Source organism: Syngnathoides biaculeatus, chromosome 2 (assembly GCF_019802595.1).
Source record: "Syngnathoides biaculeatus isolate LvHL_M chromosome 2, ASM1980259v1, whole genome shotgun sequence".
NCBI lineage: Eukaryota > Metazoa > Chordata > Actinopteri > Syngnathiformes > Syngnathidae > Syngnathoides > Syngnathoides biaculeatus.
Window position 1 is genome coordinate 19,240,650 of NC_084641.1, and position 27,723 is coordinate 19,268,372.

General features: G+C 42.6%; 1 protein-coding gene across 2 annotated transcripts in view; it reads left to right on the plus strand.

The window, feature by feature from the left end:
• Positions 1-4,671: 4,671 nt before the first annotated feature.
• Positions 4,672-27,723, plus strand: part of itga5 (integrin, alpha 5 (fibronectin receptor, alpha polypeptide)) — a 53,598-nt gene continuing 30,546 nt past the window's right edge. The window contains exons 1-2 of one of the 2 annotated variants that reach the window (XM_061839609.1): positions 4,672-5,092; positions 22,567-22,697. In XM_061839609.1, the coding sequence (XP_061695593.1) occupies positions 4,890-5,092; positions 22,567-22,697 (334 nt within the window). In that variant the 5' untranslated portion in view covers positions 4,672-4,889. The remainder of the gene's footprint in view (positions 5,093-22,566; positions 22,698-27,723) is intronic. The other variant, XM_061839619.1, reaches the window with a different exon arrangement.

Sequence of the window (27,723 nt, forward strand, 5' to 3'; positions counted from 1 at the left end):
GTGTGAATTGCTCTGCAAGCGTGTGTGTGTGTGTACGTGTGCGTGTTTCAGCTGTGTCGCCATGGCGGCCTGAGCGATGATGCCAAAGCTGAGGCGCAGGAATAAAACCACACTCCCTTTTTTTCATCATACTTGGAGCGAAATGGAAAATAGTGGTCACTTGAGCAAGGCCATTTACTATGCCGAGCTGACTGTTGTGCATAGGCCGCACGGTGGTATAGTGGAGAACATGTCTGCCTCACAGTTTCAGGTATACACTAGGGTCTTAACCTCGTCTCCAGCCTTCCTGTGTGGAAGTTGCACGTGGTCCCTGTGCTTGTGTGGGTTTTTGCTGTCTACTGCAGCATCTTACCACATTCTAAAAAACATGCACGATAGGTTCACTGAAGACTCAAAACTGTCCATATATGAGAATGTGAATGTGCAAGTAAAATATTGCAAACTACACTATTGTATAGATATTTGTTGTTAAATGGTGACCTGATCACCACTCGGAAAATTTATGTTGCAGCTAAACTGGATGAAGAACCAATTTGAAGATGCATGTAAAAGCAAAAAGGTAAGCAAAGCTGCACTTTAACCATGGATTAGCATTACCTAGAAGTGTTACCTACATTAGCTTCTGATTATAATGTTAAAATAATGTTCATCTTGTCCCTGTTGTAAACGGGTTGTCTATGTATGGTGAGGGGTATTTGTGACTAGTGGTATTATGTGCCACACTACTACACTAACAAGTACCATAATTTCCACACTGCAAGGCGCACCTAAGGGCCTTTAATTTTCTCAAAAGCTGACAGTGTGCCTTATAATCAGGTGCGCCTTATATATAGCTCAATATCGAGCCTTTAGCGGAGCCCATCTAATGGATGCATCACGTAACCCCAGCCTCTACTGTAGCGTCTATTCTATGCGCTTTATAATCCAGTTCGCCTTATATACGAAATTTTTTTTTTAAATAGGCCAGCCATTGAATGTGCGCCTTATAACGTGGTGCGCCTTATAGTGCAGAAACTACTTTACCTTTTCATATACAAGTTGGCTCTGCCCCGCCACTAAAATTAGCCAGTTTACCTGTGGCAACAGATATGTGTCGAAATAAGTCTAAAATTCTTCATGCTTGGGTATTTTGAGAAATACTTCAAGACACTTAGGAATTTGTATAAATCGTAATTTTTTTTTAGGGTAAGTTTGATGATAAAAATTGGAGGTAGTAGATAAATGTCCCTGACCAGATTGTGACCAACCTCTCGATTTGTCCTAATCCTTCAATAGGTCAAAAAGATAAAATGTTTTGTAAAGATAAGAGGTGTAAAGTCGCAAGCAGCTACTTAGAAAGACAATTAGGAACACAAACAAAATAATCTGTTAGTGTCGACTGAGCTCACAAGCAGAGAGGTGATGACATGACACTTTCACAAAACTTGTTTAAAGTGCAACAGTATTTCTAAATACATGATTAATTGTCGAATGGCATGGGCTACTGCTTTTCTCTGCGCAAAAATTGCACTAAGACTAATTTGTCCATAGGTGTGTGTGTGTGTGTCCACGGTGTGACTCCGCCTCTCGCTGAAATTCTGCTACAGCTCATTTTGTGTTGCACTGAGTACTCAAGGAATAGAAAATGGATGCATGTTTTTTTTTGCGCTCCTTTGTTTGTCTTTCATGAACTGAACAAACATCAGGATTAAAGCTACGTTAACACGAAAGTCAAGTCAAAACAATATTTTCGCGCCTGGAGAACAAACATCTGATTTGGGGCAAGAGGGAGGGTACACCCTGGGCCTTGAAACGCTGTTGTCGCATACTCAAAATCTCCTAAACGATAGCAGTCGCTCTGTTTGATTTTGAGTTGGGAAAAGTATTTGACGGGCAGGATTAGAGCAGGGAACCTTTAGGGGGGCCCCCAACAGCTGCAAAAAGACCCTCCAGACATGACGGATTATTGCCACCAGTAAGTCGCGACCCGCGGTGCGATGCTGTGGAGCGGAAATATAAATATGAGAATGGATGGGCGAGTACGTGCTGTTGCTACCACGTGGCCAAATTTGGACCCGCTGTTCTATTCTTGACGGCTTCCAGTGAATCAGCGAAAGCAAGTCACTCATTCCAGACGCCTTGTTCAGGGTCTCTATTCAGTGATTGGTTCCGAGCAGCATCCCAACAGTGTTGCTCCAGTCTCGTGTGAGTCACTCCAGTAACGCCCCCCCTCCTCCACAAATCCCCATTAGACCACATCAGTCCCACTTCTGTTCAATGAAGTCATCATAAAAATATGGACTGACTTCAAATCTTCCAAACAGATCATATACTGTACTGTAAAATTGGGGACGATATTGTACAATCAACGTGATTCTTGTTCTTCAGGTTTCCCATGACAAATAACAAACCCATAAACATGTTTACTAGTGATACAGAGGTGACTTGAGATAGGATTCTAAGAACAACCTGGTTTACAAGTTTTCCTTTATTGTTTTTGAGGTACTAGTCGTTGTTTAGACCATTTTTTTTGGGCTTTGATTTGCGTGCAAAAACCAAAGATATGAACACTAAACTCTATAGTGACAGTGAATTGAACTCTGTTTGGAACAAGCATCAGTTTGGCAGATAGATTAAGTTAACATTTCAAAAAAGAAGCTTCAGACTATTTGTTGACGATCATGGTTGAAGTTTAGTGTCAAACTAAACATAAAACAAAGAGACAAACAACCACATAGGCTAAACTTTAATTCCATCAATTTAATTGTCACATAAACTGTAATGGGTAATTCGAAAAATCAGAATAAATGTCCCCGTGACTCTCACCAGAATACGCAGTGCTGAAAATGGATTGATGGAATAAATGTATTGAATACAAATAATGTATTTGTTCATCTTTGTATAGCAGTATTTCAGATTGTCAGGAACTACTAGTTGCTAGTCGCAGGCCACTCAGCAGTGGCTCAAAAACTTAATGCATCCAAAACAGTTCAGGGAAGATCAATTTTTCATGTAGTAAGCGTAGCTTGATAGCTAACAGCACGATGGAGTGGTAGGCATGGGCCAACTCGTAATTGCAGTGAATGGCCACAGGGGGAGCTCACAACTTACTGAATATCTTTCTGACGCCAAAAAGTATTCCAGCCTAGCCCACCTGCGTCATTGGGCCAAGGAATCAGGACAGGGGTGCTCAATGCGTGGATCTGCCTCGACCAGCCGGTCGCGAGTCAGTTTTGGTCGATTGCGACGGCGTGCTGAGAAAAAAAAAAAAAAAGACCTGACATTTATGACCTTTAGCTCACCACTCATGTGCAAACAACGACACTTAGTACAGGAAAACACGCTAGTCAGCGAGTTCCCCCGTATTTGAAGCCCTCGCTTAAGAAATCTTATCAAACATGAGTATGGATGCTGGAGCAAAGAAGAAAAAACATATCACTTTCATACGGAATGTGAGGCGGACAACTTTTTCACAGTGTCATTTTCGAAGTGCGTTTGCCTCATCTGCAAGTGAACGAACTAAAATCCCAACACCAGTCACTTTTCACACAATATAGTTCATCACATCATCGTTAATAAATAGAAGTCCTTCCAAGATGGAGAGATGGTAAACGAGGCTGACTCATTGTTCCAATCTTTTAAAAATAAGGTGGGAATATTATTTTCAATAAAATCTCTGCAGCTGTAAAGGCGGTGTGAAGCCATGGCTGATGCGTGGAAGGACATCGAAGATTGTGAGTGTTTCTCACTGCAGTTGGACGAATCCGCTGACGTGAGTGACAAAGCCCAGGTGTGCCTTTTCATTGGTACGATGTTTCGTGATCATCATCGTGAACTCAGATAGTTACAAAACATGTTTAAAGTTAATTATGGTGTGCAATATTGGCTCATGCGGTTATGCAAGTTACACAAGCATACATTTACACATAAAGAATCCTCAATAGACTTTCAAATAAATATTTTTGCATTTTTGTAGTGATTTGTGATCTTTTGTGGTCATTCTGTTTCATCATTGATGATCAAAGATTCTTGAAAAAAAAGTACGTCTAACTCCCCTCCTCGATCGCGAGATGCTGGCTGCTTGAAAAGTAGATCTTGGGGTAAAAAAAAGTCTTGGCGCCCGTGTATCAGGACAACTGGTTGCCTGAAAACCTGTTTGTTAGATCTTATAAATTCAGTATTGCAGTAGTAAATTGGTCTCAGTTTTGCACTTTTATAGCAATAGCCTTCAAACAGATTCATTATTTAGGGGGAAAAAAGCATTGAAATGACTTAACATGCACTTTAGGCATTATTACCATTTGACATTTAACATTTTATAATACTACACAGTATAATAATATCAAATAACAACTATCAAAGTTTTTTTTGTTGAGTCATTATTAAACGGGTTAATCATCGTGAAATCCCAGATAGATAGGGTTAGGGTTATAGATAGATAGATAGATAGATAGATAGATAGATAGATAGATAGATAGATAGATAGATAGATAGATAGATAGATAGATAGGTAGATAGATAGATAGATAGACATAAACAAAGATGAGTTGATGTACTGTGAAAAGTTTGCTCTTCTCGTCGCAGGGAATCACTGGCTCCACCTCCACCTCCACCTCCTCCTCCTCCTCCAAAGTTTGCTGCGGGAACTCCCTGCTCCGAGTTTGATTATTCGAGGATGAGGACACGGGGGCGTGGGTGTTGGAGCTCAGTCCAGAAGAGGCGGGGGTCTGCACAAGAGCTGACGGGGTCTTCGCCACCACGACGCGAGTCCTTTGACTAGATCCAAGTCGCCGGGATGTCGCTCTAAGCTCGTTTTGCTTTTCAACCCAAAGAGCACTAACCAGCGAAAGAGCGCAAAACCAACGAGTTGTCACTGGAAACCAATTTCAGCGGACCCCCATTTAGTCAAAATGTGCGCGGGGCGAGTTGGCTCAACGGCGCCGGGGATTGTCGCTGTGGTGGGCCGCTCGCTGCTGTGCCTCGCCGGCCTCCTGTTCGCTTCTCCTTTGGGATGTGCCTTCAACCTGGACGTGGACAGCCCGTCTGTTTACAGCGGGGACCAGGGCAGCTACTTCGGATACTCGGTCGACTTTTATTTGGCCGACTCCCCCAGGTGAGTTGAACTTTATTTCTTTTTCTTTTTTAAAGACCGCACCACATTTTACACCAGGAATCAGAAGTGACCAGTTACGTGCACGCGAACCCGTCTGTCCGTCAGTCTAAAATGAGATAACCCGAATGAATGCTTTTCCACACGCGATCGTTCCCTCAGTGTGCCGCTTCCATTAACTGCGTTCGGTGGTCGTGCTTGTGACGCGTCCCCCGCCGGCTCAGCTGATCCCTCTGTTGGAATTTTCTCATCTTAGTGTGTAGAAGAGACACAGCATTGTGTGACAATTCTAGATCTCTGTCTCTCTCGCTCGATTATTTTTATTAGGTGTTGCGAAGGCAACTAGAAAGGAACGGCTTCACAGATTTGCTGACTGATGCTTTTTTTTTGGGTGGGGGGGTGCTGCTTTGGATGTAATGTAAACTCCTGCAATTGTAATAATCACTAGCCCCCAAAATATTTCACTTTGGGATATTCTGACTTCCTTCCTGAAAGTGTTCAACAGTTAAATTTCTCCTCCTTGGTCCTTCCCTGGTTATCCAGACAAGAGGAGACACACACACACACACACACACCTCTCGTCATCTCCTGGCCCTGGCTCCTGGGAAGATTTGCTGATTTTGAATGTGTAAGATGCCTCATTGCAACATCTCCCCACTCCCTCCACCTCCTTACGACCTCAAAGGCTGATGTCATCCGGGAGGGCTTTTTAATTCCCCCACTCCTCAGACTCTCCCCTCCATACATACACACACACTGTCTGGACTCCGCATCATCTCTCTTCACCTCATTAAGGATGGGGAGACGTCATCTTATTGATGACTGAACTTTTAATGCGGTGCGGCGCTGTGCCCGTGGGGGAAGGAGAAAGAAACAAAGAGTCTTACTAGAGGGCTTACTCCAGTGTGAGTGAGCAGATTAGGGTATGTTTGTATGACACTGAGCGAGTAAAAATTGGAAAGTTGTCCTGTGGGTTTTTCCCCAAAAGTTTCATATTTGAAAGGCGAAGGTGTCAAAACATCCAAACGAACAATTAGAAAAACCAACAAATGGTTTAATATGCATGCCAGGCTAGAAGTTGGAATGATCACTTTGTAAAGAAAGCACACAAACTTGCAAAACTGTCTTTTCGCTGCACTTTGTTGGCGTACCTGGTGGATTTCTAAAGTCGAACAGGATCCATTTCAGTGTTTCTTTGGGATTTGGAAATAATCGACTCCAGGGCCTTCATAAACGTTTTACCTTCCTAAACTTAACTCTCACAAGTATACAAGTAAAAACAAAGTTTGACTACTCTCAATGTAAAAGACAAAAAACAAACAAACAAAAAACAGACATAACTTAACTTTAGGAAAAACTGAAGACAAAATCTCACTTCTCTGAATGGGATTCTCCACTTTTGTGGGACGTTATAATTGTATTCCTCCTGAAAATATCAGTCGGATTATGAATCTCCGTATTGTGTTGGTCACAGAAGATTTTGTTGGAAGGGAATAATAATCATCTTGAGCAGCATTTAATGCATGATGCGCCATTGTTTAGACTGTGATGTGTCTAAAATTAACACTCGTTACACACAACAGTTTTCATGATAACTTTTTGATGCACTTTCACTTTCGGAGCCGTGTCGCAGTAAATGTTTTGCGCTCTCAGGCTTTCAATGTGTGGTCACTGATGGCGAGTGATCCAATCAACTAACCGAGGTGCAGACAGCCTGTCCTGTCTGTCTCTTATGTTCACTGAGGTTGATTGACTAGTCACCAGACCAGGGTGTAGTCTACCTTTGGTCCAAAATCAAATGGGCTAGAATATCCCATCGTATTGTCTCCAACGTACACGGAAGTGTGTTGTGGCCACATGTTAAACTTCGGTAAACCTCTCCCCAACAGACGTTCTTTTTTTTTTTTTTTTTAAATATGCATTGTTCTCAAATGCGTCCAATGCATATTTAAAAAAGAAAATAAACCGTCGGTCACACAGGTTTAGTAGGTTAACGTGTGGCTGCAACACGCTTCCGTGTACGGGGGCTGAAGCCTATCCCAGCAATTTATTTTCTTTTTTAAAATTGCATTGGCCTCGATTTGAGAACAATGCATATTTAAAAAAAAACATCTGCCACGGAGAGGTTTACCAAAGTCTAACGTGTGGCCGCAACACAGTTCCGTGTATGAGGAGTCTTTTTGCTATTTTTTTTCCAATCATAGTTAATGAATGCGAGTTTGTGTAAAAGCAGGGGTCATTTATTTAAATATTGGTATTTGTATTGAAAAACATCTGAGTGGCTCCATCACTATGTGGGATTTATTCTTGATTGAGAACAGATACAGCAATGAAGTATTTGTAGGCGTCACGACTTTTACACGCTTTCAAACTCTTCCGTGTAAATCTCGACGAATTACTCACCAGATCCATGCATAGATCCAGTTTTCCAAGACAAGCGGAAGCTGGTTAATAGTCCAATTTCTTATTGGCAAATACATCGACTTTGGCATTAAATATGGGTCCTCTATGCCAAGTGTCTTTCATTTTTCCACGTACCTTCGTTTATTATCCCCTTCTGAATGTTTAACGGTATACGTAGATGTATTTTCGCGTCGTCTCCAACCGACTTAGCACCGAAGAATGGTTTGTTTGATCGGCACTTCCGACAAGTGACATGGTTTGATGACAAAGTTGCACAAGCTCTATTGTGGATAGACGCATGGATGGATGTCTTCAAAATGCTTGCAAATTGACATTATTATATACTTATTGCCCACCTCCAGGGAACACCAGAGAGATAAATGGGGTGCCTTAAAATGTTGGTCTGAAAAAGCATTTTTGGATGCAAGGTGAAATGTTTTCAACAAGCAAGTTCCTTGAGCCATTCTTTGTGAATTACTGTAACCTATAGGACCGAAAACAAATTTGCAATATCCGTGAAACACTGCTCTTCTTAAACATTTTCTTACGAGCTGACGCATTCAAATATGTCATCCGACTTGTGAATTCATCTTTTTTTTTTTTTTTTTTTTTGGCTGTCTCGTCGGTGTTGTGGAGACACAGCAAGTGGGGGAGTCGCTAGAATCCCAGGCTGAGGTCATGCGAGGGTTACATGCGGAGGAGTCTCTCCCTGTTGGGATAAGTTGGACAGCTCTTACTCCAACCTTGGCAGTAAAAATATATCTGCATTTGACAAATTGCCAGATGTGCGTGTCCAAAGGTGCGTGTTGTTGTGGTTGGAGTCTCTGCCATAGCTCCAAGTATCTGGACCGCCAGGCCTGCAGACACAAAGCCGTACTTTTTCCCCACTTTGACATTCAGCACAAAGTTTATGTATGAAGTCCTTGTCATGCCCTCTGGCTTCACGTAATAAAATTAAACTGGGAGGCTGGCAGGCGGCCCACCAAGGAAGTTGGCCTCGGGGTAGTGGCCGAAGAATGGATAAACTATTGGGCAAGTGTGTGTCCAACATACACTCATCAGACAAAAGTATTGGGACAGGTTCCACTGGTTGGAAGGGAAAAGTTACAAAAGTGCCAAGTTCTTACTGCTTTGGTGCTGCAATATAACAGTTCCACTCCTCTGCGAAGACTTTCCACCAAATGATGGAGTATGTCTGTCCATTTGCAAGGTCAGAAGCCACGGAGGATGGAACTGAAAGAGGGGCTGGCTCTGCTCCAATCTCTGCTTTGGTGTTTCATGGAACTGTTTCCTCCACAACAAACTCATGCGAGCTGGCCTTTATGGAACGTGATTTGTGCAGTGAAACCGAAAAAAAAAGTGAGAAGCAGAATTGACCGAAATGAACTGAGATCCAAGGATTCAAGTCCAACCAGAAGATGCGTGTCTTTCCAGATCTGTGTGCTGACTATAGTTGTTGGAATACTCCATCTATGACTGACTCTGTGGTGACAAGGAGAGGATTAGGGAGTTGCATCGTAGCGAAGTGGCCACGCAAAGGGTTACGGGCTGTAAAAAAAAAAAAAAAAGAAAAAAGGAAAAAAAAAGGAAATAGCGGACTTGGCTGGGAGTGTGTGAAAACTGGTGCTAATGGTAGTTGGTTTTTTTACACATACTGTACAAACATAAAAAGTGATGAAATTGCTTCTTTTCAACTACGTCAAAACCAAAACACAGAGCTGTTGTTGCCGGATAGAAAATACTGCAGAGGAGCAACCGACTGTGTTGAGTGTTTGTGGAACATGTTTTATAAGTCATTGAACCCAAGACTGGGGGATGACAAATAGTTGATGTACTGTAAAAGTTTCTCACCAAAGTGACTTTGCCAAGTACTGGCCTGGCAAGAAATGGCACATGTTTTAGGACTGCTGCTATTAAATACTAAAATTAGTGTCTGAGTACCTGCCTAAAAAAAAAAAAAAAATTATCCAACAATCAAGTACAAGTACAAGATGAATTATAGTTCTGCTTGGTTAGCAAACAATTATAAATACACAGGAAAAAATAAGACATCTAACCTAAACATGAATTACTTTTTTTTTAAATGATCAACTGTTTAGAATTATTGTATGTTTCTTTCGGCTTGTCCCTTTCGGGGTCGCCACAGCGTGTCATCTCAGATGAACGCACGTATATGTTTGGCACAATTTTTACGCCGGATGCCCTTCCTGACGCAACCCTTCTCAGGGAGTGGAGGCCCCATTGGGATACGAACCCACAACCCCTAATTAATGTAAATCCAAGACAATTAACATTGTGCAGCAAACTGTATTTTCTTGTCTTGAAATAGTTTCAGCGATGCAATTTCAAACAAACACAAAATATAGCTGAATAAATTACCATTTAAACTTTGAATTTTTCTCCTTTTCTGAGCATTTCTATTACGTAAGTATTAAAAAAAATCGTGACTCAAAAAGGAGTAATGAGCCTGTTGTGCAACTAAAGCAATTACCATTTAAGGAAGTGACACAATAATGGCGGTTTTTTTCCCCTCTCTTATTTGTCTTTTCAGACATCATTGCCATCTTCTTTTTGTTGTTGTTTATGGTGTTTTGCATTTTCACACTACTCGTCTGCGTCTCGGTTGCACCTTTTTCCCTCGTGTCGATGATGCTTGACCAATCGAGCTTTACAACACATTCCGTCTTTCCTGCCACGAAAATGGCAACTACCGCATCCAGTAGTATCAAACTGCCAGGGACGGCATTGATTGAGATAGATAAACGGAGCCTCGAGGCAGGGATTTTTTTCTTGTACTTGAAGTACTCAAAAATACTCGAGTACCCGTTACAGGGTCTTTTTCAAACATTTGAAGGTCCATATAGGTGAATATTTTGACAAGCTTGCCAACATTTTTATTTCATCAGGTTGTCCCGCGTATGCGTTTTATGGCTAACCAATATATTGAGGTCATCAGTTCCACAGAGTCCACCTTTGCAAACAGGTTTAGTTGAGTTAATATTGACATTAGACCAAGGTCCATTCAGTTCGCTCAAATGGCAAGCGTGAGCGCTCTTGCAAACTTGATTGCTATCACTGCTGTACTTTGTGTATGTCTGTGCTTCCAAATTAAACTAAGTATTTGAGCTCCGCACTACACGCACGCACACAAACAATGGTCGCTTTGTCTTTACAGCCTTCTTTTCAGCGTGACTTTCTTCCTTGGGTCACTGCTGAAAATCTGTTTTAAATGTGAAACATTGCCACACCGCTGTTCGATATACCGCCAAAGACGTGATGGCCGCTACACTGCTGCATTTGTTTTGCAACACAAAGCGCCTGTGTCGTTAGGTATGGTATGAACTGGGGAAAGTGGTCTTGTCCAGAGAATGAGGCTGTGTTTTTTTTTTTTGACGTTGAGTGTGCATGGTGACACACAAAAAAAAAAAATCGAAAGGGCCCCCATCCTGCCGTCACGATTAAGGTCATGTCTGCTTTGGGAGTTGGCTTCGCGTCCAGAGAGCCGACTCAGCTCACAGGGTCCATTCGATCTGGAGCCCGACTTCCACACACCCCTTCAATTAGTCACTCATCATTGATGGTAATTTGATATGGGCTGTCCTTTATTTAGCATTAAAACCTGCGACACGGTCATAGTTTGGCCCTATTGGACAGGGAGCCGAGCCTGTGCCCATTACTGTGAATGTTTGTGTGTGTCGGGTTTATTTCAACAGCTGCTTCCCCCGCCCCCACCTTGTTTAATACAACAGCCTCTGTATGCAGAGGTGAGAGGGCTCGGACCCCCTGTCGTGGTCTTTGTGTCAAGGTGTGAACCTCTAGCACTGCAGGAGGATTTTAAGGGCTCGTGAATGAATTGGTGGTTGGGAGTATTTTATAGTGCCGGGGGTCGGGGGCACCAGCAGTTTGCTACACATGCATTGGCAACTTCACAAATCATTGCGATGTTTTCCCACTTGTCGCTTACGAGCACAAAACATCGCTGGATTTCCCCCCCCCCAAAAAAAAAAAAAAAAAAAACAGAAACCAGTGTTGATGCACGGCCACTGCAAGGTCAAAATAGGTTTTAGGGTGGCCATGTTGCAAAACGTTGTGTGGGTTGACTGGGCGTCGAGGTTTATCTTTTTTTTTTTTACCTGTGAGTCATCAAAATAGTGTCCCTCTTAAGTAAGATTGAGATTTCAAATGTTTGTGTTTTGAAATTATGAAACATTTTAAAACGGTGAAGTCCCAGGAAATTGTCATGTAACCCAATGGGCCAAATAACACAAATTTGAACAGTTTTTTAGAGTTCTTTGATGGTCACCAAAGGCGTTTAAATGAACCACTTGAAATTGATTTATTCCCAGAAGCACAATTGGAACGCTGAGTGCGTCATTACAGCATGTGAATAAAACAGACCAAACACGACGGATGATTTCCACAATATTCTGCGCGCAATAACAATTTGTACCGTGTGCGCATTAAGTGACGTTAAGGGTCGGCACGGGTCAATATTACATTTTCCTTTTTGTTTACCACAGTCTTAATTTTGTATTTCTCCTGATGGAACAGCTGAGGATAAAGATGCATTCAGTGTCTCTGAAGTAATAAAGTGGTCGATTGGACAGGAACAACAGCATGTTCTAAATGCCGACTGACAAACTTTTCAGATAACTTTCTACTTGGAAAATGAATGTAAGAACAAAGTAACACGACATTGTCTTTGTTTATTTATTTAATTGCAAAAAAAAAAAAAAAGTTTGGCAGCACAGTGACAACTGGTTGGAGCATTGGCCTCACAATTCTGAGGAATGGGCTTCAAATCCCAGCCCTGCCTTTGTGGAGCTTGCATGTTCTCCCTGTGCCTGCGTGGGTTTTCTCCAGGCACTCCGGTTTCCTCCCACATCCCAAAAATTGATTGATTGGAGAGACTGAATTGCCCTTAGGTGGGATTGTGAGTGTGACTGCTGCTTTTCTATTAGGCTCACTTACTGGATCAAAACAGGTACCGAATAGAAAGCAAATTAGAAAATCTCAAGTTCTTACCCCTTGAAACTTAATACTGGATAATGTACACAATTGCCTTAATAAAAAAAAAAAAAACAACAACACCACACTTTGTAATTCTACAATTTTCACATTTGATTCCACTTCACTCAGTCTCGGCACAAGAGCAAGCGTTCGAATGTCGAGTTCCTGATCAAACAAGGTCGACACGGGATGTATGAATCCACGAAGGACATGAAAGTTGTGGTGGGACGAGGGCCAAGGGGTGTTGTTGAGTGGAAAGTTGACTGAGCAGAGAATTGTTTTGATGTGGTTACAGTGAAAGAAACCATTGGTTGTCTCAATTGAGACACTAAAATGTGAATATGAATATAATATTGCTGTCATGTCATGTTACAAGCAGCAAATAGGTGAATTTGCGAATGCCGAAACCCGAATATGCAGGGTTCCACTTTGACTCCTTCCAGACCACAGAACAAAGAGGAAATAGTTTAGCATGGATAGTGGGATCAAATCTATCTGTGACGTACTGGGCTGTTTATCTAATCAAGATGTCAAGCGTATGCCTCAGATCTGTCGTGATGTCCAAAATTGTAAAAAAAGATTTCCAGCTTGTCATTTATCAGCGAGCTGCAGGTCAATCTGGCAGAAGTGAAATGTGGCTTGCGCGCAGCACAGTGGACTCTCTGTAGTCTGTACACGCCATCGCGGCAACCACTGCTACTCTCATCAGCCACAATGTGTGTGTGTGTGTGTGTGTGTGTGTGTGTGTCAGTCTGTCGGTCCCCATATGGCAGTGTGAGACTTGAGCAGCTTCTGTCTGGCCTCTACCATGACAGGACTCCAGGCATTCGTGTAACGGCACAAGCTGCACACGCTAAAACTCGCATCCGCCACTTGGCTACAAAAAGAACTTGTGTGTGTGTGTCGGGCAAAGTTAAATCAACCTTATTTGTTGTCAGCCGTCCATCTCCACTTTTTCACTTCTTTCAGCGACTTCAACTACAGTGGGACCTCTGAGGCGAAACTGGTTGACCGGCGATTTTGGGACTGATTTACTAAGATCCTAAATTGCAGGCATTAAATTCTGTTTGCTTGAACAGATTGGTCGTGGAATTGCTTACGATGTTTCCTCATTTATTAAAATTGCAACATTTTAAAAAGATTCCAAATATCCATCCATCCATCCATCCATCCATTATCTACTGCTTTTCCGGGTCGGGTCGCGGGGGAAGTAGCTTCAGCAGGGATATCCAGACTTCCCTTTCCCCAGCCACTTCTTCCAGCTTTTCCGGAGGGATCCCGAGCCTAGACACCCTGCGGAGGAAACTCATTTGGGCCGCTTGTATCTGGGATCTTGTTCTTTCGGTCACGACCCACAGCTTATACCCATAGGTGAGGGTAGGAACATAGATTGACTGGTAAATCGAGAGCTTCGCCTTTCAACTTAGTTCCCCTTTACCATGACGTTCTGATACAAAGTCCGCATCACTGCAGACGCTTCACCGATCTGTCTGTCGATCTCCCGCTCCATTCTTCCCTCACTCGTGAACAAGACCCCAAGAAACTTGAACTCCTCCACTTGGGGAAGGATCTCATCCCCGACCTGGAGAGGGCACGCCATCCTTTTCTGACTGAGGACCATATAGCAGGTGATAAATTGTTTATTCACTCACTGTATCAGATTGCTCACGCTGTTGGCAGCAAGTGTTGTTGATCATTGGCTTAAAAAAAGTTTTACACTTATTTGCAGAAAATAAATAAAAGGCTCTGATATTTTGGGGGAAGGTAGCAACCACATAAAAGCCATACTTTGTTAGATTCAACTCGCCCTTGTGTGTGGCAATAGCAAGGGCAGGTACACAGCGTGTGCCCCTTCAGTCTTTAAAATGCACACATCCAGAAAACTGCAATGGGAGGGGCCAGCACCGGTTAACATAGTGTGCTTAAAAGACCCACGTGCAGGAAAATGAACACCTAAACGGAGTTTTTAAAAAGATGACATGCCATGACTCCTTCTTGTGACTAGCTTCAAATCAGCTCAAATGAAGACCATTCAGAAGTCCCAAAATTGCATTGCTGAATATGTAATGCTAAATTTTGCTTCTGTCATTTCAACGTTCCGGTTTTGCCCGGACTACACTGGCGCAGCTCTTTATAGTAGTCGTTTGGACATGCCTTTCAGACACTGTATTCAGTCGCAAAATCAGCCAGGTTTGATCAATCGATATATTTGCATATTCTTCTCGCACAGCGCGCAAAATGATCTGTGTGGCAATTCTGCACAATACAAACCTGGTTATGCCTGCATTGCATCACGTGACCTACACGTTGTCCCGGCAGGTACCTTTGTGTAGCCTGTGCGTCATGAGCCGCACGCATGAAAAACTAAACAGTTGCTGCACGGGGAGACTCGTGGAGCTCATCTCTCATGATTGGCCCATTTACTCACATGCCATGATGACGTACTCACTGTTCATCCTGGGTCCAGATACCACCCATGTCGCTGCCTTCTTGATCGATTTGGCAGCGTGATTAAATGTATCATCTGGTCATTTAGGTCCATTTGTTAGGGCAGACACACTTCCACGTTCGCCATTGTCGTTGATTTGTTCCTTATTACTGAAAGGAAAGTAAAAACTGCTACCGCAAATATCCAAAATGTGATGAGGAAACCCCGCCCTGGGGTGTCCTAGCCAATAGAGCTCGTGCACCTACGTCATAAAATCACGTGACTTTTGTTTACCTCGGCATCTTGCCGGTCAAGCTAAGTATTACTCAATGCTAAGTTGGTTGGAGACGGCACAGAAATATGTCTTGTAGCACAACACTTAGAGTCTTCTCCGATACCGTCAGACATTTAGAAGGTGAAAATAAACGACGGTATGTGGAAAAATTAGATAAACTCGGCATAGATGACCCGTATTTAATGCCGATATGGATGTTTTCGCCGATAAGAAATTGGAGTGTTTATTCGCTTCCGCTTATCTTGGACAACTGGATCTACACATGGATCTAGTGAATAAGTCGTTGAGATTTACAAGGAAAAGTTTGAAAGTGTAGAAAACTCTGGACGCATACGAATACTTTGTTGCTCGATCTGTTCTCACCAGGAATAAATCCCACATAGTGACAGTTTTGACGACTAGTGAACGCGGAAGTGTGTTTGGCAACGCGTTAATCTTTGCCGGGATCCATCGATCTTTTCAGCTCGTGTTCAATACAAATACCAATATTTAAATAAATGAACCTCGGTTTTACACACTCGCATTCATTAACTGTGATTGGAAAAAAAAAAAAAAAGAGTACGGTGTCTTCTCCATGGAACGTACATGGAAGCGATTGTGGCCACACATAACCTCCGTAAACCTCTACAACAGACAGTTTTTTTTTTTAAATACGCATTGTTCTCAAATGAGCCAATTTGGCATTATAAATACTTTTTTCATAATTTGAGATTGAGAAGAATAATTCCTACCTAAAATGAAGCGATCGGTACACAGGTGTGTGTGTATTTTGGTTGGGCTCTATCCATCATGTTTTTTTTTGCCGAAATCCATCAATATTTTCTGGTCTTTTCATCTGATATTCCATAGAATGATCTCTTTGAATATCTGTTCCGACTGTTGTGACAACCAACAGCACAACAGGTCTTGGGTATCGTAAATATTCTCCTCCAGTTCAATGTCGAGTAGCTCTGTTTGACCGGCAATATGGCGCGATGAAAATTGTAACGTCACGTGCACGAGCTCTATTCCAGCCGTAGCAACACCTCTGACTTGAAGAACTGCAGCACATTTTCAAAATTGAGCACTTGGGTTGCACTTGAGTATTAAGGCGGTTGCAGCACGTGCGTGTATAAAGAAGCCTTTAACAGTATTTTAATATTCTCAACTTGATAAATGAGAGTGTCCATTTATCATCTGAGCTGCTTATCCTTACAAGGGTCGTGGGAGTGCTGCAGCCTATCCCGGGCAGGAGACGTGGTACACCCTGAAGCGGTTGCCAGTGTATCACAGAGCACACATTTACAAAAAAACATCTGCACTCAGGTTCACACCTCTGAGCAATCTAGAGTCTCCAATAATTGCATGTTTTTGGGTTGGGACGTGGGAGGTAACTGGAGTGCACAGCGAAGACTCACGCAGACACGGGGAGAACATGGAAACTCCACAAAGGAGGGGCCGCGATTTCAACACTGGTCCGAGGGAACTGTGAGGCAGACGCTCTAATCAGTCGTCTGCCATGTTTTTGTTTTTATATCGGGGTCACACATGACAGTTTAAGATTATCATCTGAACTATCATGGAAGTTTGCAACTACCTCGACTTTATGACGGAAACTTTGCAGTAACACACTCTATGTTGGCGCTGGATTCTTCCTGCTTGAGAAGTTATTTGTACTAGGCAAAATGACAGAGTAAAATGTGGTCCTCATCAACGTGGACCTCTCCAGTGTTAAAGCATGGTTGGCTCACTGAGAACATTCTTTACTAGAAAGTCCACTTGACTGCTTGGGACTGCAACCGGCAGTCATGCTTTTTGTTCTTTCGTAAAAGAGAGGATAATCGGTGACCTCCGCAACCAATCTTGGTAGGAGACGATTCCATTTTCATGGGACCGAGGCAATGCCGTAATCCATTTCAGTGTGCCAGTTTGTAAGGGTACATCCTTATGTTGTGTGTTTGTGTGTGTATGTGGGGATGGGGGTGGGGTGGGGCTTCTTGATGTATCCCTTTATTACAAGAGGAGGACATTGGGTAAACTTTGTTTCGTCTTCTCTCCATTTTGGACATAAGCAATCTGTGTTCATTAAAGGCACTCAACACACAATGCCGTGCACTGTTTAGCGCCACCTAAGCATTTCTCATGATACACTGAATGAAGCGTGTCAGAAAAATTATTAAAGACTATTTTAGCGTTAAACAGAAAGAATTAGGGAAGACTGAAATTGATTGTGTGTCACATGGGTGCTGTAAAACCCGCAAAGGCCATTAGACACAAGTTCTTGTTCTGCTTCAGTTTTCAGCCCTGGGAACGGTTTTGTTTTTTTTTTTTTTTAAATCAAGAATGATCAAAGAACGTTTTTGTATAAAACTGCCTGACAATGGTAATGTCAGGTAACAGAAAAACGTTTGTTGCTCTTTCTCGCATGCAGTTTTACAGTCCAAAAATATTGTTCCACAATTGTGCTACTCCAGCATTTTCTAAGCTTGTTGGCTCAGTGTGCACAAGAATTGTCTTTACAAGCCTGTGGATTTCTTTTTAACTTTTAGTTTGATTGTTGTCATGGAGACACAGCTACGGAAGGATGCTGAGATGAAAGAGTGATCTTGTCTCTCTTGGTCTAGACCAGACCCGCCAGACTTGCTGAGCATCCGAATGGCCGTGGGTCAGGTCGTTGGCCCCCAGCGGGTGGTGAATATTTGCATAGCTCAGGAACTTGCACAAAAGGAATTTCTGATGCAGACGGAGGTGCATTAAATGCTAATCATACCAAAGCTCTACTTGTTGACAACAACAGATAATTGAAGGAAGGGAATGGGAACGCCCTTAAAGCTCTGCTGATCCCCAGAAGATAGCGAGCCATTAAATGCTAAATCCTCATTTAGTGTAAACTACTTTCGGATGACTATCACATCGTGCTAAATAGCTGCCTGGACCTTTGTGTGAAATTCCTTCTCAATGTCCGGCTTGGTGATTAAAGCTGCTTGCTCTTTCCGGTGTTCTTCCTATTTAATAAAGGTGCTCAGCGGGCCGTCGGGAGTTTGCTAAATGGACAAAAATGGTGCTCCTTCCAATTTATTCCCACTTTTTCTATGGTCACTAACAGATTGTTTAAACAAAGTGGTTAGTACAAACTTTAGCTACCACGCTACTCAAAATCGATAATTTAGTAACGTCTTAATTTTCGTTAATTATGTTTCTGTTTGTTAGCTGGATTAGCAAGAAATCTAAAAAAATTTTTTTTCAAACAAAACTTTACATTGAAAAAAGTATCTACATATTTTCGTCTTTGTCTTAATCTAGGATTTTTAAACAAGTCAATGCTGCCTAACACGGCACATTGGAACAAGTGATTAGAGCATCTGCCTCACAGCTTTAAGAACTTGGTTTCAAACCCTGGCCCCGCCTGTGTGGAGTTTGCTTTGTTCTCCCCGTAACTGTGTGTTATCTGGACACTCCGGTTTCCTCCCACATCCCAAAAACATGCAGCCTTAATTGGACACTCGAAATTGCCCGTAGGTATTATTGTGCGTGCGAATGGTTGTTTGTTTAGGTGTCCCCTGTGACTGGCTGGCAACCAGTTCAGGGTGTACCCTGCCTCCTCCCCAAAGATTGCTGGAATAGGGTCAAGCACTCTCAAGACACATGTGAGGAAATGCGGCTCAGAAAATGGATGAATGGAGTCTGCCCAACTCTGTCAGGTATTGCCAGGTATTGTGTTTGGATGGTTGGAATATGTAAAGGCCAATAAAAAAATTGATCTATACATCCACTCAGCCATCTTTGTGTTTATTCTTTCAGGGTTTGGGGAAGCTGGGGCCGAGCACAGTTGACTGCAGGTCAATTTATATTTTTTTGCCCAACGTGACGTATCGGATTTTTTCATGCCAATGTGAAGAGTACAATTCCGATATAATATCCGGCCCAGGCCTCTTTCCGTTGTGAATATAATTCAGCTATATGTGCACCTCTTTAAGAAAAATGTATGGACACTCAAGGGACGCTCACCCAACCCAACCAGTCATTAAATGGCGACAAACATCACAATTTTTCGACAAAAAACTACACAGCATTCGTGGACCGGACCGGCTGGAGGACTGCCCTTGGTCCTTTGGTACCGGGTGGCATCCACCTAGCAGATTCCCCCATAAGACAGTAGTCTTTCATTTTCCTTTTGTTCTGCTACAACTTTCAGGTCAATGGCTGGAAGGCATGACAAACAGTATTTTTCTAAATTGATATTTACTGGCCTCACAGTTCTGAAGACCTGGGTTCAATCCCAGCCCACCCTGTGTGGAGTTTGCGTGTTCTCCTCGTGTCTGCGTGGGTTTTCTCCGGACACTCCGGTTTCCTCCCACATCCCAAAAAGATGCAACATGAATTGGACACTCTAAATTGGCCCTAGGTGTGATTGTGAGTGTGGCTGTTTGTCTCTATGTCTCCTGCGATTGGCTGGCAACCCCGCCTCCTGCCTGTTGGCACCTGAGATAGGGTCCAGCACTCACGTGACCCTTGTGAGGATAAGCAGCTAAAAATGGATGGATGGATCGATATTTGCTGGTAATAGATGCATTTTTCTGAAAATAAAGATCTAGAAGTATGGTAGTGTGGGAGCAGCTGTGTAGGAAATCTTGAGAAATTAGTGCTCATTCAATATTTGCCTTATGGGTTGGCTGTGGTCTTCTGTTGCAGTCGTAGTGTCCAACGAACCTTGAAAAGGTATGTAGATTTGAATTTATACTGACTTCTTGCATACAGGCATGTGAGTTTGGAAGACAAAAAAAAAAAAGTCACGCTCTCCAGGCAGTGTCTGGGAATTAGATTATTGCACAGGTGCTAGGGTAATCATAAATAATGGGACCGTATTCCTTCGACTGGTGGTTTACCTTCTCCTTTTAAAAAGTGTGACTTTAAACTCCATATTATGAAAAAGACAGCGGTTCCCCACTGGGACTGATCAGCCGAGATTACAAGGTCACCCTTGCATGAAGAGGAAGCCTGCGGCCGGGTCCCAGGATGCTCCGTTTGCTCATAAAATGTAAATGCTCGTTCGCGTTTGGAAGATCTGGGGCAGGAAAGGGGGCACTTTCCTGTTGCGGAGCTCCCTGGACAGTCTGCCCGCAGCGCCCTTGTGCCTCCTTGAACTACTTAAGTGTTGGTGATGCTTGTCGGGTCAAGTGGGTCCACATTGAGCTAATGGCCATGGAAAGTGAACAATATCTTGTGATTTTCATCCAAATTTAACAGGCTAATTCTTCACACAAGACACGTCTAGTGACCTGTAGACAATAACTACACAAAGTGTGAGCAGTATTGTTTTGATTTTTATTTTTTGCTTTCCTTGTTGGCAGGATTTATGTTCCCGTTTCATTAAAATAGGGTTGGGCATAGTTAATGACAAATATATATAGTATAGCGAAAGTTGGTGCAAAAATTTGTAAAAATAAATTTCGAGAGGTACTATTTTGTATTTTAGTGAGAGTTAGTTTAAAATGGTCAACCCTGCAACAGAAAGCAAATAGTACAGTCCGTCCATTCAATTTCAACAAAATGGCATTTTGAAGCAATTGAGGAAAAAAAAAATGGAGTGCCTTACTTGGATGCAACCAGAAGGGGCACTGTTGATTCAGTCTCCATACGTCCATTTTCTTAGCTGCTTACCCTCACAAGGGTTACGGGAGTGCTGGAGCCGATCCCAGTTATCTTTGGGCATGCGGCAGGGTACGCCATGAACTGGTTGCCAGCCAATTGTAGGGCACTCAGGAACGAATAACCATTTGCACTCGCAATCATACCTAAGAGTAATTTAGAGTCTCAAACGAATGCATGTTTTTGGGATGCGGGAGGAAACCCGATTGCCTGGAGAAAACCCACGCAAGCACGGGGAGAACATGCATACTCCAAACAGGCGGGGCTGGAATTTGAACCCCGGTCCTCAGAACTGTGAGCCTAACCGTCTAACCAGTTCTTCCACCGTTTCACTGTGCTGCCGGATTCTGTCTCAACTGCAGTAATCTGCTGACTAAGGAAGGAAAACATCATTATGCAGGTCTGGAAGTAGAGCTACTTCCTTGCAGACATCCGTTCACTTACCCTCACCTGCTGGCAGCATTCAGTTTTTGCTCACACTGGAAATAATATTTAAAAATGAAATCTGTCATTAATTTTGCCCCATAGTCTACAGCCAAAAAAATCTACATTTTTCACTTTGTTAGAGAATTGTATTTTTTTCCTTTTATTCTTTGAAGCTGCAACGGAGGGTTTCCACCCACCCAAGAAGCCTGAAATGTTGCGATCCAATTGACTTGCTTTTGACACAAGTTAAATGTTATCGTGTTGGACTGACAATATTTATTTTAATAGTTTTAATGACCAGATTTGCTGGTGCATCAGGAGTTCAGGATCTGTTTTGTGTGGCTTCACGGTAAAGACCCTACATTGACATCTATTGCTTCGTTCTTGTCCGAGCACGTGCTGCTAATTACGTTGCCAAACACCCCAAAAAACCTGGCGATAGTGTACATAGTTTGCTCCCCTTCTTGCCTTGTGTGCTGATGTCACAGCTGTGGAAACAAGAGCACGACACCACTTAGCCCATCTTGCTCTCTCTCTCTCTTTTTTTTTTTGTCTAATATTCCCCACTGGGTGCAATGGTTTCTTCCTGTGAGTCTGATTTCACACAAACCGGTGTGAGTCAGAGAGCATTGCAGTGTTTTAAAATGTATATTTGTTTTTTCATTTACAAAATGGTATAGTGAACGCTGGTCTTTTATATTCCATCAGTTGTAGAAAAATGACAAACAACAAGCAAATGAACCACACCCTTGTTGTGGCCTCCAAAGCTACGGCCGCTAACGTTCTGCAACTTGTTTTGCTGTTTTATTGCGCTAACTCCTCACAGCTGCTAAAATGGGAGCTGCAGTTCTTTGGCGAAAATGTCAAAATTTAATTCTGTTCTGTGTAGGAACCATGTTTTGTGACAAAAGTGGGTGTCACGCTATTTCGCAAATGCATGAATGCTTTAAGCAATTACTACCAATGAACTATAATAACGTACATAATAATGTACTGTATAATAGTTAATAAAAGTCGGGTTGCATTATGTGTTATATAAAATACAACCAGTATCACGCATGTTATTATATGTACCATATGTTAAACTTATCCTACTTTCCAGATTGTTATTGTACAACCTTTACTCCCACCTGAGGGCTGTACATTTCCAAAATTTGTAATCTCTGTCTGCTTGCCTGTCCAACTTAGTTTTTTGAAAGTAGAGCTTTTAGGTCAGGTTCATAAAGATGATGTGTGTTGGTAAAGATTCAACATTTGATTGATTTCAGTGTATTGTGTCCTGTTTAGCGCCAGCGTGGTGGTGGGGGCTCCCAAGGCTCACACGAAGCAAATGGACATTGTTGAAGGAGGCGCCGTCTCCTACTGTCCGTGGCAGCTTGGTCAATCCAACTGTCACACCATCGAGTTCGACACAGAAGGTAAATGTCGTGACTGACCATCTTAGTTACTTCTATCTTACATCTCCAGATAAAACTGTACTTAAAGAAGAAATCCAGTGCTTTGCATGAATATTGTATCCAATAGGTCATGTAAAATATACTCTATTTTGACAATGTGATGTTAAATCCTCTCTCATTTGATAGTGTTTTGAGAAGCTTTTTATCGACCATTATGAATTTTCAGGGGCGCTGCCATATTCGCGAGGCACATGATCTACACGGGCATATGTGATGTGTAGCGTGCCGCAACAAAGGCTCGATTGCATGGGACACCATTTATGCCCAGCGCCGATTTCTCGGATTTATCCTCATCTGATGAAGAAATAGCAGTTTCGGTTGATCGGGAAGATGGAGGAATACTTCCATAAGAGATTTGAACCTGTGGCTGTAATTAATGTTGAATATTCGGATGGTTCTTCGGGCGGAAAGACACGGAGGCTGATGAGCGAGCTCCGCCGGGCGGCCGCGAGCCGAGCTTCGACGTCCGGGGAGGCCTTTAACTAACTTTAACTTAAACTGGAATTCTAAAGCATGTAAACACTGCAGTCCAACGGAAATCCAAATTATATTACAGTACTCATATTTTACTAACTGCACAGCATGGTGTAGCACTAATTTGCCTCACAGTCAAAAGGTTCTAATTTTATTTTTGGGCTGTCTTGTGTGGAGTTTGTGTTTGAATACTCTAGCTTCCATTCATGCATGTTAGGGTAATTGAAGACTCTTCATTGGGCGTCTTCATATGGCGCACCGCGGTCCTTGTAGCAATCCAAGGTCTCATGGGGAACCACGGTCAAGTGCCGTTTTTTTCTCCCACAGTCTCCGTGTAAGAACTACATCCAGCATTACAGTAGCCCTTGTTGTGATCATCTTACCAAAATGGGACAATCAATATTACATGAAGATATCTGCAGAAGATCAGGAGGGCACAGCCTGTTTCAAAGTTTGCGGTCGATTCAGAAAATAAGCTTTATAAATAAATGGACAGAACAGCACTTTTAATCTTTTCTAGAAGCGACACAACCATTTTGAGCTAATTGTTGTGTCTGATATATTGAGAGAGTGTGGCTTTAATAGAAAGTTGGAACTTGAACGAGTACTTCCAGATGAAACAAAAACCTGCGACCATCCACTGAACCCGGTGGCAGTAACTCGCAAGATAACCGACCTCAGAGCCCAGAACAGCAGAGGCTACATGACTTGCAAATCAACAAAGAGAAAACGAATGTTCTCAATCCGTCGCATATAGCGACGTTTGACGTTTTGGTTGAAACAGAACGTCAGGGCGGCTGCGGGGGTGCATTACCCCGAAGGTAAACAAAGTCATTTCTCATTTGAAATCTGCATCTCTCTCTTCTGAGCTTCATTTGCCTGTTCAGTGTTATTTGAAATTTTGGCCTGACATGCTTGACTTCAAATTGTATACTATCAATTAATTTTAAAGTTGCAGCTATCAAAATGGAATTTGTAGTGAAATAGAGGCCAGACTTTCTTGGTTTTTAATTGGGAACTGTTTTAATAGTTTAAATGCGTTTAAAATCTGCCTCACAGTTCAGAGGTTGTGTGTCAGTTCCTGAACTATTAACAAGCCATTTTTTAAAATCCTGTTTATATCTGGAAAAGATAAATAGCTGTTGAGGAAAGGCTTTTGAAGGGTGCTTTTTCCTTCCTTCCTCCAGGTCACGTTTTGGGGATGTAGCGAGAGATAAGAAATGAATCAACAAATAGGCGAGACAAAGCCGTGTTTGCATGACAGGTGAACATGATACCGTGAAACTTTTTGACAAAAGGGCTCCGGCTGAGCTAAATGGATGACATAAGGTGATCAAATGAATGGACTTCTGTTTTGGGGTGTTTGACAAGAAGAGCTGGCAGGCTTTTTTTTTCTTTAGTTTTTTTTTTGCTCGAAGACATCACGACAACGTGAAGACAGCAACAGTCATCTCAAACTTTATTGTCCGTTGTGAATAACCGGCATAATATTCCAGTAAGTGTTTCACAAGAGCATTTAACGACACTCCTTTATTGGCAGTATAGACATTTTTTTGCGCCGTTTTTCCTCGAGCGGAAAATGTGTTGGACATCCGTGGCGTATAACTGAAGGCCACGGTGAGTGATGTCATTGCAAGGACTGATGGCGGAGGAGCCCTCCCCACAGGGGGAAGTCTGAGGGGGGAAGGTGCTTGTTGAATTTGCCCGAGCCTGTCCTGAAATGTGCAGAACGAGCTGCGCTGCAGTTGGAGGAATTTTGAAAACATCTGCACGCGATTACGTGCCAAGCAGCTGTTGCATGGATGACATTTCGTGTTGCAATTCTTTTACTGTAGCTGTGAGCGCGCTTTGTGTGCAAGTTCCAGCAGTCCATGAGGTGATCCAAAAGTCCGGCGCTGGTTGCTGCCAGTCGTCGCTGAGGATGCTTGACTTTTTTAACAGAAAAATGTTGAGGGTGATGTCATTTTGGTAATGTTCTGGAGTCTCAATACATTTTGCGATGGACCTAATATCCACCAAGTATTTGATTTGGTTCAGTTTGGTTTGTGCACATTTTTCAAGCATCAGATTAAAAAAAAGTGGAATACAAAATTGTCCTTTACTAATAGTAATGTACTAAGTAATATTTGTCTTTATTGAACTGAAGGCAGAGTTATACATTCCCTGCAACCACAGACGGACATTTTCATAATTTTCTTTGATAGACTATGGTGAACAATCCATGTTATACTTTTTTAAGTATAATTTTGTGCAGTATGGTACAATTTCTCTCTGAATGTTGTGGAGTCCAGCTTTAAAACCTGTGTCGTATTGAGTTTTCATAGTGGAGGGCCCCTATGGATGAAGCCAAATTATTCCATATTTGAGGTCTTGTTATTGTTCTTTCTTCTTTAGTCAGCAAACGAGTTGAGACTGAATCAAAAGGTCCTCCACTGGTTGCACATGAGTACTTCATGCTATTTTTCCGTCAGTTTCTTCATGACAATCAACCAGGAATCGATCGGTTCCACGCCATCGACAGCCTTCTGAATGATCGATAGATTCGATCGTCCATCCATGATGTAAGAGTACATTCAGTGAAGGGAAAAAAAACACTCGGATTTTGTATTTCGACTTCACTGGTTCTAGCTAAACGCTTGGTGGGTTTGAGCTCTGACCCACAGGCCTCCGACCCTCTTAATTAGACGAACTAATTGCGTCACAGTGGCTCCCTCCCAAACACTTCCTCTCCCATAGAGATAAGAGCCGGTCTGCGGATCAGCGAGGAGATGTGGAGGGTGAGGGCACCAAGGAGGCTGCAAGAAGGCCTATTCAGCATGGGAGGAATGGGAGACGGGAAGGGTGAGAAGGGGGTGAAGGTCTTGCCAAACACAGGCCATGTGATGAGAGAATTTGACCATTTGTCTTTTTCCCCTCAGACACACAAACACAGGCAAAGGATGCACAGCCCTCTAATGGTTGCGAGCTGGTCTGTGCACACTCTTCACACCCCCACACAGCAGGGCCCGTCCCAGGAGAGGCTTGGTCAATGCACTAACTCCCCCCAAGAAGGGCTCTGGTCACATGACACGTGAATGGCCCTTTTCCCCGCTATCTCCCTTTGGAATCTCTGTTCTTTTCTTCTGATAACGCTCCACATGACTCCGACTTGCCGCCTCAAGACAAAAGGGACTTTTCATCGCTAGTTATTGGGACAGACAATCCGTGTTGAATTAGCTGATGATAACTAAGGGTGAATTTCTTTCAGCCCCCAAAACAAAATATTGGCGTTACTCACACCCCACTTCCTCCCTTTATGTTCGGTAATGGCAATGCATTAATGTATCCCTGCTGTGAGTAATGTCAGTAATGAGCTCAAATCCATTAGGAAAGCAAGAGCATTTACATTTTTGAGCATTATATTCATTCTAAGTAGGATATCAATCACATTTTGTTCCCATTTCAACGATGATTTATCACATGTAATATTGCTGGTCCTCCATCTTTAGTTCTCCCCTTAATGGTATGAGAAGGGTCACAGTTACAATATATTACATATTTTTCTGATGAAATATTATAGGTAAATGACAAAATTAAATGGAGTTTCATGTTAGAAAAGATTCTGCTGATAGTAAATAATGAGCCGGCACAGTGGATCAGCTGGTAAAGCGTTGGCCTCACAGTTTTGAGGTCCCAGGTTCAATCCCGGACCCCGTCTGTGTGGTGTTTGCATGTTCTCCCCGTGCCTGCGTGGGTTTTCTCCGGGCACTCCGGTTCCCCCCCACATAAAAAAACATGCAACATTAATTGGACACTCTAAATAGCTCATAGGTGTGACTGTGAGTATGATTGTTGTCTGTCTCCATGTGCCAATTCAGGTTGTACCCCACCTCCTGCCCGTTGACAGCCGGGATAGGCTCCGGCACTCCCTGCGACCCTCGTGAGGATAATCGGCAAAGAAAATGGTTGGATGGATGGACGTAAATAATGATTCGTCTTTTGTTTAAAAAAAATCTGCCAAGTTCGGTATTGCTACTCAGGGGACTAATGATACCAGAGAAAAAACAACAAATGTGCGTTTTGACTAAGATTACCAAGCAAACTTGAAGGCTCATGTGATTGACAATGAACTATATGTACACATGCGATGTGCTAATAGAGTTTTTTTTTTTTTTTTTTAAACATTTTTCTAACAAACCCAATTGTAGCTTCTGTACCCAATGGGGAATAGACTGGAGCTGGAATCCTGATTTCTTATATCAATACTGTATTTGAAGGAAATTGCTAAACCACAGAAAAAATGAAAGGTTTTTTTTTGGGGCAACATACTAACACCAGGCTGTTGATGCAGTGCCAGCCACCAGGTCGACAAAAGGTCCAAAAACCCCCAGTCAGAGCACGTTCATAACATTTCACAATAACAGTTTCAACTCAGTGCAACATTTGCATTCTCACTATTGGTCTACTCCAATGCGTCTTAAAAGTTGACTTGAGTTTGCCTTTGTTTTCAAAATTGGGCAGAACTTTTAAGGGA